Genomic DNA, 18,236 nt, shown 5'->3' on the forward strand with positions numbered 1-18,236 from the left:
CGGCCCGATTAACCAAACCGTCTGCTACATTTTTCCATCGGACCACTCTATTCGGCCCAACCGGCCGTCTTATTTCTACTTTTGTCCATAACTATAAAGCGTGAAAATAGCGAAATCGGTTGGCAAAATAAATACGAAGCCCAATTAATTACTGCCGCTATCGGGAAATGGAGGCCCACTGCGCGCTGTTGAAAGACCGAGTACAACTTCCAGTGTAAGACAACATCTAAAACACTCTTGAATCACGCAGAACCTCAGGCTTGTTCGCTTTCGATCGATTCGACCGGTTTTAAAGTTCGTTTCATGGAATGAGCAATGTACCGGATCCCATCATTATTGGGCGCGGTTGGTTGGGACTCGGGAGCTTTTAAGAGCAAGGAACGCCTACCCCTCTCTAAACGCACCCAACCTGTACCGGCCAATGAGAGACTCCCCACGCTCTTATTGATGGTGCGATCCTCTCTCTCTTCTTCCTTCTCTTCGCTGCGCTTCTCCACTGCTTGTACCTGCTCCGCTTCTCCTTCTTGCTCCTCTTCCTTGGTGGTTTAGGGCTGTGGCGGCGAGGGTTGAGTGGGACTGGTGCTGGAACCGAGGCGGAGATGCGGCGCGAGGCGGCGCTGCAGGCGAGCTTGCTGGCGCTGGCGGCGGTAATGGTCCTGGTCGGGATCTGGACCTTCTCCCTCAAGAAGATGCTAGGCACGTACGCCTTCGGGATCATGGGGATCGCTGGAATCCTCTTGCCCGACTGGGAGTATTTCGATCGGGACTTCTCACAGTGGTTCACTCCCATGCCAGCTCGGAGAACCCCCGGCGTTGCTACGGCTCACGATACTTTTAGGTTTGAGTTCGATCCCGTTTATTCCTTGCTTTCCTTGGTCCTTACTTGATGTTTAGCCATGGTATCCTCTTCTGATGATCAATTTGTTTTTTCCTCTTCATTTAGCTCCGAAGTTTTGATTTTTCTTTTACCATGCTTAGGTTAGGAAATGCAGTATTGGGGCGCAGGAAATCCTTTTTTTTTTGTCTGAAGGCAATATTGGGTGGTATAGTGACAAGTAGTTGTTACTACCCGTATTATTATCATCTCTATCAGACTATCACTGTCCACGTTTTGTTACTAAATATTAGCGTCAACAATTTGATACTAAATAACCTTACAGTTGAACAATTTTTGACAATATTTTGATGTAGTGAGGACAATACAATCAAGGGAAAATATGACATGTTAATAAAAAAATTTAGAGTTCGGACACCCTGCCAATGCAAAACCCCTGTGAATGGCCAATCCAGACACCTGCCGCTAAATAGCAATTGATATCAATTTAATTTTTTAGTAAAAAGGAACTTCAATGGGTAGTTTGCCTTTAGCAATGGAAAATTAATTTAATTTTGTTATTTGAGTTCATCAAGCTGTCTAGTGAGCTTCATACATTGTTTGTCTAGTGAGCTGTCTATTTCACTATGCAACTTGATGTTCTATGAAGAATACTTTGGTGTAGAATAAGTTAGGCAGCGGCTTTAATTGGCCATTTTCGAAATAAAGGAACTCACAATTTTTCCTTAGTAGATGATTGATCTATATATTTATCTATGATCCATGTAACAACAAAAGAAAAGGAAAGCATTGGGAAAAGCAATTAATGCTTATCAGTTCCATTAGTAGGAGACTTGAAATCTAATTAAAGCTTTGTCTCACTAGTTCAAGCTATCATCATATATTGTTGAAGAGTTATTCTTGCTGGAAATACTTCTTCAGTGGGGCGTAATGTGGAAGACTTATATGAATCAATAATCATACATGACGTGGAAATTTCTCCCTCTAATAAATGATTGTTGTGGCTTTGTCAAGTTCATTGATAATGTCAGCATCATATGAGTTAAATTAATTTCTTGCTATACAAGCTTCATTGAAGAGTAATAATAGAATATCATCGCTACTTGGTATTAAGAATCCTATTGTGCCATTTAGCATGCCAATCACGTTGAGGAACAATCATGATTCAAGAACTTCATGGTTGTTTAGATACTAATCTGTTGATGGACGAGTTGCTCTCGGAAAAATGAATTAACTATTACCACATGATTGTACAAATTTGCATGTATTGCAAGCATCATGATTTCCTTCTAGTTGGCCCCTCAGGACGGTCTACTAGCGCATGAGGTGCTAACACCATGAGGTTTGGGGTTTGAATCTCAGCATAGCCGAGGTAAATGCCTCCCTTATGCGTCAGTCACTATTCCAGTGGCTAGTAGTCACCCGTGATTTACTCCTTGGTCCTGGGACGGATTGGCGGAGACGCTGGATGGTCCTAGGACGGATTGGCGGGGACGCTGGGGGCGAGCGTAGTTGCCTTTTGTCATCATAGTGTCCTTCTAGTTCCTGCTCTTTTTGAGTTTGGCAAAGGACAGTGATGTCTTATGGTTTTTGTTGGTTTTTTTTTTCTTCTATGTACGAGACATTTGGAGTTATCAAAGAACTAAACCTGTGTTTTGGAAGGGCTATTGATTATCTCTGTTATTTGTTACTTTCAAATTTTCTTTTAATTCAATACAATCAACTACTTTAAGGAAATTTTGTTCATTGTTCAAGAAAATTGAATTAACCATGTTTGCAATAATGTCTATGAGTTAATAGAAATGTATTGTTGTTAGAACAAACATTATGGAAACTATAAGTACTTGGCAGTTAGACTCATTTTTTTGCTGAATGATTTGTCCTACAACAACTTTGAGTTACATTGAATCATAAGTACTTCAGGTCTCACCTATGTTTCCCTGCTGAAAGTCTTGGAAGTTACCATGAGTTTGCAATTAAGTTAATGCTCCATTTTGGTCTTAGTTATACGAAAGAATGAATTATTTTCATCAATTTAGCGCTTATTTTTAAATTTGACAGTATACTTTTTCTGTTTCAATGTTCAATATTGTTCATTATTGTTGTCCTGATAAATGCCCTAATAAAATGTTAACCTGCTGGATACATTGTCACAAGAAGTTCATTTAATCCATGGAGAATTAGAAGACTCTAAGCTTTGAAAATTTGACTTGAATGATATATATCAAGTCATCCAAAAATTTGTTGGTTCACCATTATATAATTCATAAGACTTTAGCCTAATGACATTATCCACTTAGAATTACATGTCTCAAGTTAGAAGTGATATGCTATATATATATATATTTTGCTTTAGTAAAGAGAAAGTGGATTTATCAGATTATGAAAACCTTCATTATAATGTAGTTGATCATGAAGCACCATGGTGGATGTATGATTGTTGATGTAGAATCGCTGGTTTGATATACACATGAGATGTTATATTAATCTAATGATGTCTTAAGCAAACTACAGGATATTTATCTCAGCATCCCAAACACCAAATGTGGGTGGATTGTATTCATCATTCTTTTTACAGAATTTGCCAACTGAGGATGATTCAGTAACAAAAGTGATAAACAAGCAGTTAAAACTTATTAGTTTCTAATTGTTTTTCCATTTACAGGTTTAAATTTCACCCTCTGCGAGTGACAATAATCAGCTTGATTTATGGCTTTGGACTCTACAAGTGGTGGAAGTTCCTATCAAATTAGCTCCTTTGGCAATCAAATGAACTACACATTTCTTATTTCAATTCTCTACTAAAACAGCCTTTTAGATGATGAGCTATTTGAGTATTTGCCCACCAAATGAGTTACACTTATTTTCAAATCTCAACTGATACAACTTTTTAGATGATGAGCTATTTTGAGTATTTGTCTATCCTTTGTCTTTACATTTTCATTCTTTTGTGTCATAAGTAGGACTACATAGGATCAGTTTGGTTCTCATTTCTATGTCACTTTAAAACTAAATGTAATCTTGGTTATATACACATTCCATGTTTTATATCTCTTGCTCCTATCTTTACTAAGCTTTGTAGATCATGAGGGTTTTGGGACCTTGTGACTTTGTTTTTGTCTTGTTTGGCTTTGTTTCTTTGAAATTGGATAAATCAATAAATGAAGGGGTAATCGACTAAAGAGAGTTCAATGAAAGCTCACATATATTAAACTAATGAGAACAAATGGAAACCACTCTGTTAATCTAAAAAGGCTTGTTGCAATGCAACTATGCAAGAAAGGTGTACTGGTGGACAAATAAAAAAAATAAGGAAAATATGAAATCAAAATATAATCAGTCAAGTCAAACAAATTTTTAATAACTCTTTATATTTACAAATCTGAGATCTCAATACAGACAGATTTTTAATAGTAAAAAAGCTAGTAGTTATATAAAAGATCCTAAATTCTACTCGTGCTTTAGAATTTCCAAATCAATTAGTTCATTCTATTTAATTATTTTTCTTTCAGTTCTTTGCTTCATTTTTGAGTAATCTATGCTGGAGAAGTGGTGAAGTTGTTATTGTATAAGTTTATGTTCATGGATTTGAGTCGTCTAAATAACCATTTGTAATGCATTGGTAGGAGATTTTAAGATTTAGGGTTTAATTTAATTCTCACGAGTGTGTCAAGATATTTTTTACTAGTGCACACCAAATTTATTTCCAATATATTCTACCTACCTACATAGAACCTTTAATAGGGTTGGCTGTCCAAGGCATAATGCAGACAGCAGACGTGTAGAATCGATTTTCAAAAATTGTGAAAATTGACTATTTGAGATTTATCCTGTTAACATAATGGATTTTCTTTTATAGGATTGGCTGATTTAGTGAAATTTTTTTATGGAGCTGATCAATCCTTTTCGGGATTAGTTGATCTGTTTGAAGAGTTGGATAATTGGTGTCGACCAAAAAAAATTTAATAGGGTTGAGAAGAACTTTACATGCGAACACATAAACAAACATACGAGGCCTTGAAAGCAGCAGTAGAATCTCTGTACCAATTTCAAATTCAGTGGAAGAAACCCTGATAGGTTTCAAAACGCTGCTCATTTCTCTGGATCTTGATGCCAAGTTGTGATACAAGTCACAGATCAAACAAAAAACTGACCCACAGACAATGATGCATTTGTTCTTTCGTAAGAACTAAATTTTTTTTTTTAATGTTTTTTGAGGCAATTTCTTGCGTCTTTGAATTGAATCCGAAAGGTTTACTTCACCTCTGCGCAGTTGAGTTTGTGGAGGAGGCATGGCTTTGGAAGCTATGGTTTTCGCGGAAGATGCCTTTGGTTGCAGCCGGGGTGGTGGCAGAGGGCGGCGGGATGAGTTGAGAGAGCTGCTAGAGGTGGAGGAGCCGGCTAAGGAGTCTGAAGTTGGCGGCGGCGGGGGAGATGGTAGTTGGGAGACTTCTTGCTGCTCCTCGGCGGGCGGGGGCCGGCGGAAGAGGCGGCTGATGAGGAGCGTGAAGAACAGGGAGGAGGCGGAGAGCCAGAGAATGACCCACATTGCTGTGGAGCGCAACCGCCGGCGGTAGATGAATGAGTACCTCGCCGTGCTGCGCTCCCTCACGCCCGCTTCTGATGCCCAAAAGGTAATTCAATCGTTGATTGTTCCGTTTCTCGATCAAAGTTGCGATTTTGGGAAGTAAAACAGGGTGATCAAGCTTCGATCGTCGCCGACGCGATCGACTACGTGAAAGAGCTCGAGTAGCTGCTGTAATCGCTGGAAGTTCAGAAGCGTCTTGGGAAGCAGCAGTAGGCGGACGCCGCCGGCATCACCTCCGCCTCCGCCGGTTTATTCAGCTTCCTGCAGTACGCCACTTACTTGCCGCCGGCTGCGAGATGGAGAACCGAGCCGGGACAGGGGACATCGAGGTGACGATGGCGGAGAGCCACGTGAGCCTGAAGGTGCTCGCCCGGAGGCGGCCTAGGCAGCTTCTGAAGCTGGCTGCCGGTCTGCAGAGCCTCTGTCTCGCGCCGCTCCACCTCAACGTCACCTCGACCGACGAGATGGCCATGTACTCCTTCAGCCTCAAGGTCCGTGCAAAGATCGCAGTTTCTTCTGCTAAAGTTCATTCCGACGACTCTTCTTCCCTCAACTTTGGCAGGTGGAAGACGATAGGGGTGTAAATGAGCCAAGCCGCTCGTGAACTATTCGAAGCTCGATTCGATAAAAGCTCGTTTGATCTCGTTTGAGCTCGTTTAATGAGGCTCGTTAAGATAAACAAACCAAGTTCAAGTTTCACAACATTCAACTCGTTAGCTCGTGAAAATGTTCGTTAAACACATAAATCAACTTTTAAATAAAAAAATAATAGTTTTGATATTAAATTTATAAATTTTACACTCTACTTATGAAAAACATGGACAAATATATTAAATTTATTTATTAAAATAAAATTATAAATTTTAACAAGAATATTATAATTTTTTTCGTTTAGGCTCGAATAAGCTCGTGAGACATGAATATATTCGTTAAAATAAAGCTCGAGCTCGGCTCGATTATAAACGAGCCAAACTCAAACATCCAAGAGTTCGGCTTGGCTCTGCTCGATTATACCCCTTGAAGACGACGATCGCCGGCGCATGTCGGCGGAGGAGATCACCACGACGGTGCACCAAATGCTGAGAACGATTCAAGAGGAGGCAAACTGAAACATAGCCAACTTCGATTCTTGTGTGCGATTTAAGATCTTCTTCCTGCAGCATGTGAAACCAAGTATTCAATTGTCAGGAGAGTTCTACTGATTGAAAATATATACTGATACGGTGCATGATCGTGGGATCGACGAAATGAGGTGATCGCGAGTCAAGACCATAAGATGGTCAAAAGTCAAGCGTACGTGGGGGTCAGAAGTCAAGCGTATGTGGCGGTCGGAAGTCACGTCTAAATGGAGGTCATAAGTTAGGCCTACGTGGGGGTCAAAAGACTGGCTTGTGCGAAGGTCAAAGATCCGACCTACGTGTAGTGTTAGAGGCCCAGTTGCAAGATGGGTTGGGTTAGGAACGAATGACGTCTTAAGAATGGACATAGCGTACAGGTCGGGATTGGCCAAGCAACGATACAGGTCGGGGCTTCTAGCCTTGTGGCACAGGGCATAGCGTATAAGTCGGGATTGACCAACCAAGGATACAGGTCGGGGCTTCTAACCTTGTGGCACAGGGCATAGTGTACAGGTCGGGATTGACCAACCAAGGATACAGGTCGGGGCTTCTAGCCTTGTGACACAGGACATAGCGTACAGGTCGGGATTGACCAACCAGACATAACGTACAGGTTGGGATTGGCCAACTAAGGATACAGGTCGGGGCTTCTAACCTTGCGGCACAGTATACATGGACAAATGTATAGGTTGGGATTGGCCAACCAAGAATACAGGTCGGGGCTTCTAACCTTGCGGTACATGATACATGACAAGTGTATAGGTCGGGATTGTGTCGACTGACTGATACAGGTCAAGATCCAAGATAAGTGGAAGCCGACTAAAGGATACAGATCGGGAGCCAGGATAAGCAGAAGTCGACTGACGGATACAGGTCATGATCCAAGATAAGCGGAAGCAGACCGATGCATACAGGTCGGGAGTGTGCCCACCAAGGATACAGGTCGGGACTCAAGATAAGCGGAAGCAGACCGATGCATACAGGTCGGGAGTGTGCCCACCAAGGATACAGGTCGAGACTCAAGATAAGCGGAAACAGAACGATGCATATAGGTCAGGAGTGTGCTCACCAAGGATACAGATCGGGACTCAAGATAAGCGGAAGCAGACCGATGTGTACCGGTCGGGAGTGTGCCTACCAAGGATACAGGTCGAGACTCAAGATAAGCGGAAGCAGACCGATGCATACTGGGCAGGACTGATAAGCTTGGAGCACAAGATACATGGACAAAAGTGTACAGATCGGAGGCAGGACCAGGATAAGCAAAATTGGATGGAGCATACAGGTCAGGTCAGACGGAGTCAAACCGATGTATAGCTTTCGAGGCGGGATAAACAGAGCCAAACTAAGGCGTACAGGGCGCGATATGTGGGGTAATAAGAGGCAGGGCTGGTCGGGAATCTACAGCAGGGGATGCATAGAACAAGGTTAGAGGTACATGTCTGAAGGCGATACCAGATCGGGGTCAGCAAGTGCAAAGACCCAGTTTAGTGATCACGAACTAAGGAGACCATTCACTACACGACAAGTACACAAGGGAATCGTAACCACCTGTCAGAGAATAATCAGAGTGTTAGGGAATATGCCAACAGTCGGGGTTCATTATCCCGTTGGTTCTTTCGCTAGCCTATGGGAAGATGCCACGTGTCATTCACCGTCAGACAAAGCCTGTCATCCGACATTCCCTGGCACCCGTCAGATTCCAGAAACACCCATGGCAGTATAAAAAGAGATGTTTTATCCCTTACGCAGGTACGCTCACTCGTCCTTTCTCACCAGTCTTTTACTTTTTGCCTTTCGTCCATTCTCTGTTTTTTCTGGGGAAAAAGTACTTAACTTGAGCGTCGGAAGGTCTGACCCGGGGACCTTTTCCCTAGTTTTTGGCCTCTAACGTGGAGGGGACTCGTCTGAGTGTGCGCAGGATCAGCAGTTTCGTCACCCCCGTCGTCATCCGCTCGTGGGAGCCTTTCGGCGAGTTGCCAGGTCATCCTGGAGGCCCGACGACTTTCCGTCAACACCGGTGATACCGCGACCGTCTTCATCCGACTCAACTTCCGAACGGGATCATATACAACAAATAAATTGAAATGTTACCATCAAAATATAACGATTCAAGAATCTGAAAACATTTTCTAAGATTGTTTTTTTTTTCTTTTTGAGTCTGTTCTTGTTTTTCTCCATATGAACTGAGTCTATATATCTGCGATACAAAATCCTAAAATTCAAAAGAATATTCTAAATTATGAAATTTTGACAAAAGAGCATTCCTTTATAAAAAAAAAACATCAAAGGGGTGCCTCATCTGATCAGCAATACACCGTAATCGCTGAATCTAATTATTATAATGTGTAATAGCTATAAAATAATTGATACAATATTATAATAGTTATTCGTAATTCAATGTATAAAGGCATCCATAACGACGTGGACATTTTTTTTGGTATTGTAACATTAACGAGTTTAAATCTTTGAACATATTAATACTATAGATTAAAAAATAAAAAATAAATATTAACATATTTGCACGTCAAAAATATTATGGATATTCTAACAAGTAATACAATATTATTATAGTATTATATAAGCTACAATAGCCACGGCAGTTGTACTATAATTGTATATAGTATATAGTAGCTATTTAAGCAGTTGCTACAGTTAATTAGTTTAAATAGAGTTTCATCCATTTAATTTTTTTTGATAAAATTTAAATAATTTAATAGTATTTCATAATTTTAAGATTTATGAGTCAAGGTTTTAGGGTTTAGCCACTATAACTATTTTAATGTGATTTTTATCAATTTAAAATAATTTTAATAAAGTTTAAATAATTTTTTTTTATAATCTAGATATTCTAACTCTTTAAATTAAAGAGTTATGACAAGATAGTAAAAGATGTTTTGATATAATAATATTTTATATATAATAATTTTAATTAAAATAAAATAATTAATTTTTAAAGTGATATCACGATTATATATCTTGTAATAGTTTTATAACTGCTACAACAACCTGAGTATTTTCAGAAAAAAAATCAAATAAGATACGCTTCTGATTTTTTTTATTTTTTTAAAAATGATTTATATAGTTTAGGACGTGCTTTTAATTTTGCCTAAGATTTATTCATGAAAAACAACAAAAACAATAATAATGAAAAATTTTACCCTCCGTCAAGCTCAATGCAAGATTATACTGCATCTAAAAATAACATAAATCTTATTTATTCGTTTGCATCAAGTAAATGATGATATGATAGTTGACATCATTATTGTCATAAATTTTATCCCTCCACTGAGTTCTATTCGAGATGCATCATCGTCATCGCCTTCGTGGATTTTATCCCTCCAAGCTTGATGCAAGACTCATCGTCGTCGTCATTCATTGTACTCATCATTATGATCTCTTCATGGAGCTATGCGCCTATGCCCCTCACACTCCATATAGCTTATTAAAACAACTTATAACACATTCTAACAAATGTAAAGTCTACAAAGTGCCTTAGTTCATATAGCTTTCAAACAAATTATGAGTTATTCGTAATATCACATACACTAATAGAAGGGTTATCTAGACCATAGACTAATGGTTTCGAACGATTGCTGAATTGATCCAAACAATGGGGAATTAGTAATTCACATAAACAACACCAATCCAAAGTCTTGACTGCAATTCGATACAGAAACAAATCACAATGCATTTCTGTTAAACATCTGAAACCACACAATGACTGCTTCAATCAACTTAATAGTGCATACATATGTCGAAAGCACACATTGATATTGCAGTGCTAATTACTAAAGATATCATCACATTCTTATTAGCACACACAAGTATATTGCTATAGTTATCATACAATTACAGATACAAAAAAATACCCCCTAGAGTAGCATTTAGAGTGGTTAGATGTTAGCTGATAATAACACCACAAAAGCAATTTCAAGTATCATGATCTTCGAGTTTAATTCAAGAAGAAGTCGTCAGCAATTTTAACATGGTAATAAGAATCACGACTTGATCACAAAGAACAATATGTGTTAAACAAGATTACTATTTACAACTGACATATAACAGATCAAGTAATCATTCAAGATGTGTAAAAAAATCTACTAGGCTAAAAAACATGCAGAAGATGAAAAGATCACTCAACAATTTTCTTAAGCTGATAACTATAGAAAGAGAGTTTCAAATATTAAGATGAGTTCTGAAATACACTTTGCATAGCATACAAAAACTTCAACGAAGAGCAACTTTATTTGCATTTACAAGAATTGTGTTATGCCAACATTTGGTTTTTAATAAAACATGATATTATGCCATCACGCTTACCACTAGATCTGTCTACAATCTGGGAAGAAATTGCTGGCTGGGAGCAAATCTCCAAATCACTTTTAAAATAAGCAACATCAGTGCTTTTACCCGATCTTTCACAGTCACCTCTTAAAGGAGCTAAATTTGGCCTATAGCCACAGAGAATTTCCCAATCCAACCATGATGGCAAACCTTGTATCCGCATCTTCTTCCTACTTAAAGTTCTTCGGTCATATGTGAATATCGCATCTTGCAGCCAAATCAATAATACTCCATCCAGTTCAGAGATGGTTATCAACCTCGAATGCCTCTTGTCGAGACCCAAAGGCGCACCAACAGGAAGGATGTATTCCTGCTCCCAGTTGTTGCTACTTCGATCCTTGAGGACCCATATCTCAATGAGAGTGGGCTTCCTGAGATCCACTACAGACAGACATCCACCCAGCTCTACTATGCTAAACTTTAAACCAAATTCTGGATGATGGGTTATTACCGACTCTTCTTTCCCCAAATCGAACGATACAATTCTTGCAGGACCAAAGAAAAATGGATGGACTGCCCAATGTAAAAAACCACTAGCATATACAGGCAAACCATATGGAGGCTGCAGGAAATCTGGCACTGGTCTCCATGACCCTGTTACACCAACAGTGCATACCTCAGCTGAAACCTTCTGGTTAACATTATCATCCTCACCGGGTTCTTTTGAATAAGATAAGCGAACAACTTTATATTTCTCAGATGCAGAATCAAATCCAAAACCATAGGCCGTCACAAGTGGCAAAGGAGAGTGTCTAGTAGATTTCGGTAGTGTGACAAACTCCTTTGTGATAGGATTGCATATCAGAACACAATCATGATCAGCTGATGCAAAACAAAGAAATCCATTGCATGCCCCGACTAAATTCCATTCAAGGGAGCTGACCAAGTTACTGATGGAATTATCGCTAATGTGGAGTTGATAGCTAGCAAGATTCATTGGACTTATGCTTATAACATTCTCCCTCAGCATTCGACGTGACAGAAATAGCAGTTTAGAATCTGGATCAGTAGGCAATTGGGCAGAGTGAAGGTGCCTGAATTCTGGACTCTTTATCACATGATTCCAAAACTTTGACACACAACAACATCGAACAACTGCTTTCAAAGGTAATCTGGAGAGGATGCAGAACAAGATGTCGTGCGAAGGGCCAGTTGCAGTAGTTTTTGCTTCCATTTGGGTTTTGGAGTATATGTGCACAATCAACTAATTTGCATCACGGAATCAGATACCTAAAGGGAATCATGAGCATTATATTCATTAGTTGAACATTCTTAAAAGCTAAATATCATACCAGGGCCGTTTCTAGACGATATTCTAGGGTTCGAGACGGGTTTTGCTATCAAAAACAATACTGAAATTAGAGAGATTATGCAAAAAAAAAAAAATTCAGATAATGAGGCCTTTTAAGCTGTTCAAGTTGCTAAAGCCGAAGCTCGCCATAACTATAGAAAATTCTTTCCAAATCAAACAATAAGCTATCGATCAGAGCAAAGACCAGTTTCCCAAGGACCAAAAGCTGAGGCTTACCACTTTCCGCTGCAGAAGATTCACGATCGTGGTTGTCACACCAAGAACAATCTTTACGCTGCAGAAGATTCTAACAATTATATTTATTTTTTTAAAAAAAAAGAGGGGAAAAAAAACAAAGCAGAAAACAGATCCGCCTGCAGCAGATCGAACAAGGATCGAAATCCCAAACCAAGAAAAGTTTAACAAATTATCACCTTTTTTCTTCCGAAGAAAAAATTGAACCCAACCCTAGCGTTGAGCACCCCCGAAATAGAAAAAATCGCTAGCCAAAAAAAAAAAAAAATTGAACCTGATGAAGAACGATCACTGATCACCTGCCTCTGCTACTGTTCTCCCTCACCGGAATTATCAAGCCTCGAGCGCAAACACAGAAGAAGAAGAAGAAGAAAAAGAAAGAGGTAGTTCACGCTGGCTTCGGTTCTAGGATACGAGGTGGGAAGAATCTCCGTCCGTACTTTATCGATCGTCTTTTCCAATCAAAGCACTGCGGAGTCCGCAGTGGAGTCCACGATGCTTCCTTCGTTCATTGGCAATAGCGCCTCTCCGCGATTGGCGGTCCTTCTCTCGCAACTCGCCATCGTAAAATTTTCTTGTAATTTTAAAGTCCAACGATTCTCTTAATTTATAATTATTATTGTCGTTATAATAATTTCAATACCGCTCTCTGCCCTTGGCCGTCGCTCACTACCATTCGTCCGTCTTAAAAATATCTTGTAATTTTCATAGAAAACATTATTAAATTTAGATTTTAAGGGGAAAACAAACAAAAAAAAACACTTTATTATACTGTCCAAATGCCCAATGAAGTTGGGCCTTACAAGAGTTTAAAAAAAAAATCCATGTATAATATAACATATATTTATATCTTTAGCTAAATCACTTGTAAGAAAGTTATCCTCCATTTTCTTGTGAAATGTCATCTTCATATGCTTTATTGTTGAATAGACTGGCTCGATAGTGGTGATAGAAATAGGTAATGTCAAAATAAGATTTAATTGTCCACTCTTAGTCAATTATTGATACAACTTAATATGTGTAAAAAATTTCAAATTCTGCACACCACCAAATTTATAATATATCAACCAAATTTATAATATATCAATTCATATTCTAAAGCAAAGATGTTTTGATTTGTGAAATCTTCATGATAAAATTTCATTGATTTAAAATTGTATTAAGAGAAAAAAGTTCCATTGATGACTCATTGAACTAAATACTTAATTCCATCATGATAAAATATATTGTTGTATTAAAAACATCAAAGTGATAGTGATACTTAATTGTAGTTTATTGAGGGAACGACTAATCTTATATAGACAATCAAAATCAGACATATCTATTTCATTTTTCGAAAAAAAAACTCACTTACATGAAGAAATTCTTCCCACCTACATTTTCTAAGTTCTTAAAGAATAATTTTAATAGTAGAGACAAATGCAATAACAATAGAAATGTCTTGAGATTTTCTTTTAAGAATTTGACAAATAATATATGTTGTTTTTATAATTTTATACATTAAGTACAAAATGAACACAAATTCAAAGTTTGTTATGTTTTGTAAATTGTCTCAACATCATTCTTAGTTCTTTTGTTTGTTTCAAAAACTTTACAAATTGCAACATACATATCTATCAATATTTTTATTGAGTCATAGCGAGAACTTGAACGAGTAACTCGTGCTTGCTGCAAATTACCAACCATATTGGCCTCGCTTTCGGAATCATATTCTCCACTTGCTAATATATGCTCAATTTCATTTCTTTATGCAATATATAACTCAGCAATACGCTTAGTAGAAGAAGTGACAATATGACTCAAATAGCACCGGCATTCTTAGCCGCAAAAATCAATGTTAATTGTAATTGATGGGCAAAATAGTGAACACTATAAGAGAAACATGTTGGATTAAAAAAATTAGATATCTCCACAATGATACGATATTGTTCACTTTGGGCCTAAACCCTCATGGTTTTGCTTTTGGGCTCTACCTAAAAGGCCTCATACCAATGGAGATATCTTGCTCTTATAAACCCATGATTTTTCCTATGTGTTTTCAATGTGGGACTATTTTTGCAACCTTGCAACCCCAACAAAACATCCATTTGTAACCGATATTTTCATCGCTAAACAATTGTTGAATGCATGTAAATAGGTTAAATATAAATAGTGACAAGGTTAGTGACAAAATTTAAATTCCGTCACTAAATTAATGACCAATATAATCTTCGGTCACTAATTAGCGATGGAATTTAATTTTCATTGATAATTAGTGACCGAATTTTATTTCAGTCGCTAATTTTGTGACATAAATTAAATTTCATCACAAATTCCGTCACTATTTGAGTGTATTCTTGTAGTGGAACATAGAATGTAGGAGCAATTTCTAAGAAATAAAGTCTGTAGTCATTTCATGCACCACACATATTTCTAGCACTATCATATTCTTGGCCTCTTATTTTCTTAACTTAGAGGTCATGATGAATAAGAACATTTGGTAACTTTTTTTTTTTTTTTTCAAATTCAATAAGATAGTGTCACTAACACTTTTGATGACAGAAAAAATCTTTCTATCAAAATTTAATGATTATTCACAAACTTCAAGTTAATGGTCATTTGATTCCGTTTAGATATATCTTGTGTTTCATTAACAAGAATATAGAAATATTTATCTCCAATTTCTTCATGAACCATTTTTCGTACTTTATTGGTTATAATATGTAAAATCTCTTTCTGAATTTCTAGAGCATATATTGGACAGACGAGAGAAGGGTGAATCTCATTTTACAACTTTTCTTTTTTAGTTTTGAAAAACTTATCGAGTCCCAGTGTAAACAAAAAATAATTATAAGAAAAACAACAGAGTACACGTTTGTTTTTACTTGATTTGAAACCTTCAATGACTCCTACTTCAAGGCTCACAATCTCTTGGATCGTATCGATTGGGCAATCCACTAAAATCTTCTTCGAAAAACTTTCGGACAGAGAAGTCAAATCACGAATTAGGAAAGTGTAACAATCTACATGAAACGACCCATAGCTCCCTTCCTAAGACATCCAACATATAGCATACCACATTTACTTTAGACCCAAAGAAAATTTCATCACATGTAAACTTTAATTCTCAACATATATTTTTTGAATGAAAATTTCTTAAGCTTCCAATGACAAAATATGAAAACATAAAACGAATAGTCTCCAACTCATATCCACATAACAATCAAAAGACCACATTTATTAACATGCTCTTAATTTCCTTGGACAGTGTGCTATGTATTCTATCTCATCTCCTCAGTTACTCCACCTCCACATCCTCTATCACCTCCTTGGTGCCTATACTTGTATCATTTACATTGTGAGTCCACCGACCTGCAAATATAATTTTCCACAAGTAGGTACATGATGAAAACAGCAGAGCAATATTTAAAACTAGGAATTATGAACATGAACTTTCTTTTATAATTTAACTTCAATCAAATTCAAGCATGCCATAATATCCATAATAAAATAACTTCAACATCATTTACTAAGAGTAACAAGTAGCATTTAATAACATACACAATAAGGGAAACTTCAATATAATCTACCATCAGTAAGCATGGTGCATTTGCGGTAACCTTTATTAGAGCACAATCATTCAATCCATATTCATGACCCGTTGGGAGGTACCTCCTATTGGAGATTATATATCCGTCATTAACAGTCATGTTTGGAAAGACCCTTCTTGGAACTCATCCCGAGGCACCAATCTCGTATTATTATCACTTACGCACCAAATCTTTCAATTATTCACGTAGGAGATTCCTAACTTCAGTCTATCATAATATATAGGTGATAACATGCATAGATCATACCATTAAGTCATATAAGAAAATAATTGAATAAACAACTTCTTTTTCATAACATAAAAGAGGAAACCTACATAATTCATACCATCTAGTCATAACAAGAAATAATTGAATGAACAACTTTTTTATCCACTAAATATTTCAAATATACTTATTTTGTCTCAAGGAGATAAGCAAGCACCACCACACACTCCCTACGCCACATTTTCATTCCCACCAAAATCTGAAACTCACACATAAAGCAAGATTCAACTTAACCAAAATAATAATTCCAATTTGTCAAGCAAACTGAACCCAACACAATAAACAAATAGATCACAACCCAAGCATCAATCTCGTTAGATCCAGCAAACTGAAACCATTCCACACAAATTTCTATCCTTCTAATGCTATCCCAAAACATGTGTTATCAGAGAAAAAACATAATATTAAATAAACCCAATCATACACTCACAAAATTTGCTGCAGAAAAATTGGAACCAATAAGAAGAAACAATACAACATCGAAAACAGTTTTGCACCCTACCAAATCTACTGCAAATAAACCAAATTTCCTTATGTAGAAACATTACAACCTCAAAATCAATTTATCAACTATCAGATCTGCTACTAGCTTGCGGAAGAATGAGTACATCATCAAATCCAAAACCCTATTTTCCAAATCCGATCAACATTCAGAAGAACTAAAATCTCACAAAGAGCAGTGCAGCAAAAAATCGAACCCATCTATGAATCCCGAACACATTCCAGTGGGGCAAGATCATTACAAAGAAGCTATGAAATTGTAAAACAAAACATCCCACATCTCTGAAATTCGGAACTAAACAGAAGAAGAGAAAACACGCAAACACCCTAACTCAATTCTCCCAAATTTGTCCCTGAAATTCCAGCAACACAAAGAAACCATCATAGCTTACTCACCCACCAATCACATCCGAAGAATCCTCTTGAAGGACAGTGCAAAACCAAAGAAACCCTAATCTCATACCTACAAGGGAAGAAAATACTTGCCTTCTTTGCGATTTCAAGGATAAATCTTGGCTTCGGTACGATTCGAACCTTCAACCTAACAGCCCTCGTCAGAAGCCCTAATCCACTAGTGATTGTGGCACCGATAGCACCCTCGTCCCAACAAGGTGGCACCGGCGTGGAAGGGCAAAAAGGAGGGGCGACGATGAAGAATCGTGAGAAGAGGAGTTCAGGATCGCGAGAAATGAAAGGGAACAGTACCCATTAGGTATTTATACTAGGTTTCATTAATCCCAAACTTAGGCTTAATTAATCACAGCCCTAGGTTTAAGTTAATTCCAAACCTTCATTAATGGATTAAATCCAACTCCTAAACTAAGTTTCAATCCCTCATAATATCCCGACCAATTTTGATTTAAATCTATGAAATTATTCCTAAATTTCCATAGACAAAACTTCTTTCATAAAACACCTATTATTTTATATTAATTATTTTGTTGAATCTCACACTACACTTTCTATGCAAGTAAAGCCATTATTAAAAATACACTTTTACCAACACTAGTAGTAGTTGTAGTTCATAACTCAAGGTCAGAGTCGCTTTGACTACAGTAGTTGGGCATAACAGAACAGTAGCAGAACAGTATTATGAAGATGGTGTAGCAGAAAGATATTGAAAGCTTATAGAAAGTTGTTGTTGAAAGAGTTGGTCAAACCCCTCTTTTATACTGCATTGGAGGTGACTCTAATGACCCAAGGCGCCTCCAAGGGTGTTGATTTGATTTGTAAAAGTAGTTGTTTATCCTCTTGGTGTGCCTCTAATCCATCTAAGGCGCCTCCAATCAATCCAGGGTGCTTCCAATGCCCAAAACATCATCCATGAAGTTTATCTGCGTGGATGCACCTCAATCCACCCAAGGTACCTCCAATCAGCTGAGTCACCTTGAGCATTGTGTTAGCTAGAGCCCTAGAGCCAATCATTTGATGATTGTATTTTGGACTT

General features: G+C 37.7%; 2 protein-coding genes, 1 long non-coding RNA gene and 1 pseudogene across 4 annotated transcripts; 2 read left to right on the plus strand and 2 right to left on the minus strand.

The window, feature by feature from the left end:
- Positions 1–404: 404 nt before the first annotated feature.
- On the plus strand, positions 405–3,890 carry LOC121970965 (signal peptidase complex-like protein DTM1). The gene is made up of 2 exons (XM_042522001.1): positions 405–838; positions 3,501–3,890. The coding sequence occupies exons 1-2, from the start codon at positions 600–602 to the stop codon at positions 3,586–3,588; spliced, it is 327 nt and encodes a 108-aa protein (XP_042377935.1). The 5' UTR covers positions 405–599; the 3' UTR covers positions 3,589–3,890.
- A 152-nt stretch (positions 3,891–4,042) lies between these two features.
- On the plus strand, positions 4,043–6,024 carry LOC121972750 (annotated as a pseudogene).
- Positions 6,025–10,705: 4,681 nt separating this feature from the next.
- Positions 10,706–13,017, minus strand: LOC121970966 (F-box protein At3g07870-like). 2 transcript variants are annotated; one of them, XM_042522003.1, is made up of 3 exons: positions 12,734–13,017; positions 12,417–12,474; positions 10,706–12,118 (listed from the first exon to the last, which is right to left on the minus strand). In XM_042522003.1, exon 3 carries the CDS (start codon positions 12,060–12,062, stop codon positions 10,812–10,814), a length of 1,251 nt encoding a protein of 416 aa, XP_042377937.1. In that variant the 5' UTR covers positions 12,063–12,118; positions 12,417–12,474; positions 12,734–13,017; the 3' UTR covers positions 10,706–10,811. The 2 variants fall into 2 exon arrangements, with proteins under 2 accessions (XP_042377937.1, XP_042377936.1); XM_042522002.1 differs by having other exon boundaries at positions 12,709–13,017.
- Positions 13,018–15,498: 2,481 nt separating this feature from the next.
- On the minus strand, positions 15,499–17,473 carry LOC121970967. The gene is made up of 2 exons (XR_006109038.1): positions 16,416–17,473; positions 15,499–15,785 (listed from the first exon to the last, which is right to left on the minus strand). It is a non-coding gene; the product is annotated as an uncharacterized LOC121970967 (long non-coding RNA).
- Positions 17,474–18,236: the final 763 nt, after the last annotated feature.

Source organism: Zingiber officinale, chromosome 4A (genome assembly GCF_018446385.1).
Source record: "Zingiber officinale cultivar Zhangliang chromosome 4A, Zo_v1.1, whole genome shotgun sequence".
NCBI lineage: Eukaryota > Viridiplantae > Streptophyta > Magnoliopsida > Zingiberales > Zingiberaceae > Zingiber > Zingiber officinale.

Coding starts and splice junctions, on each gene's coding strand:
- LOC121970966 (XM_042522003.1), bottom strand. CDS start 12,062: ATGGAAGCAAAAACTACTGCAACTGGCCCTTCGCACGACATCTTGTTC.
- LOC121970965 (XM_042522001.1), top strand. CDS start 600: ATGCGGCGCGAGGCGGCGCTGCAGGCGAGCTTGCTGGCGCTGGCGGCG. Junction 839..3,500: donor ACGGCTCACGATACTTTTAG/GTTTGAGTTCGA, acceptor TTCCATTTACAG/GTTTAAATTTCACCCTCTGC.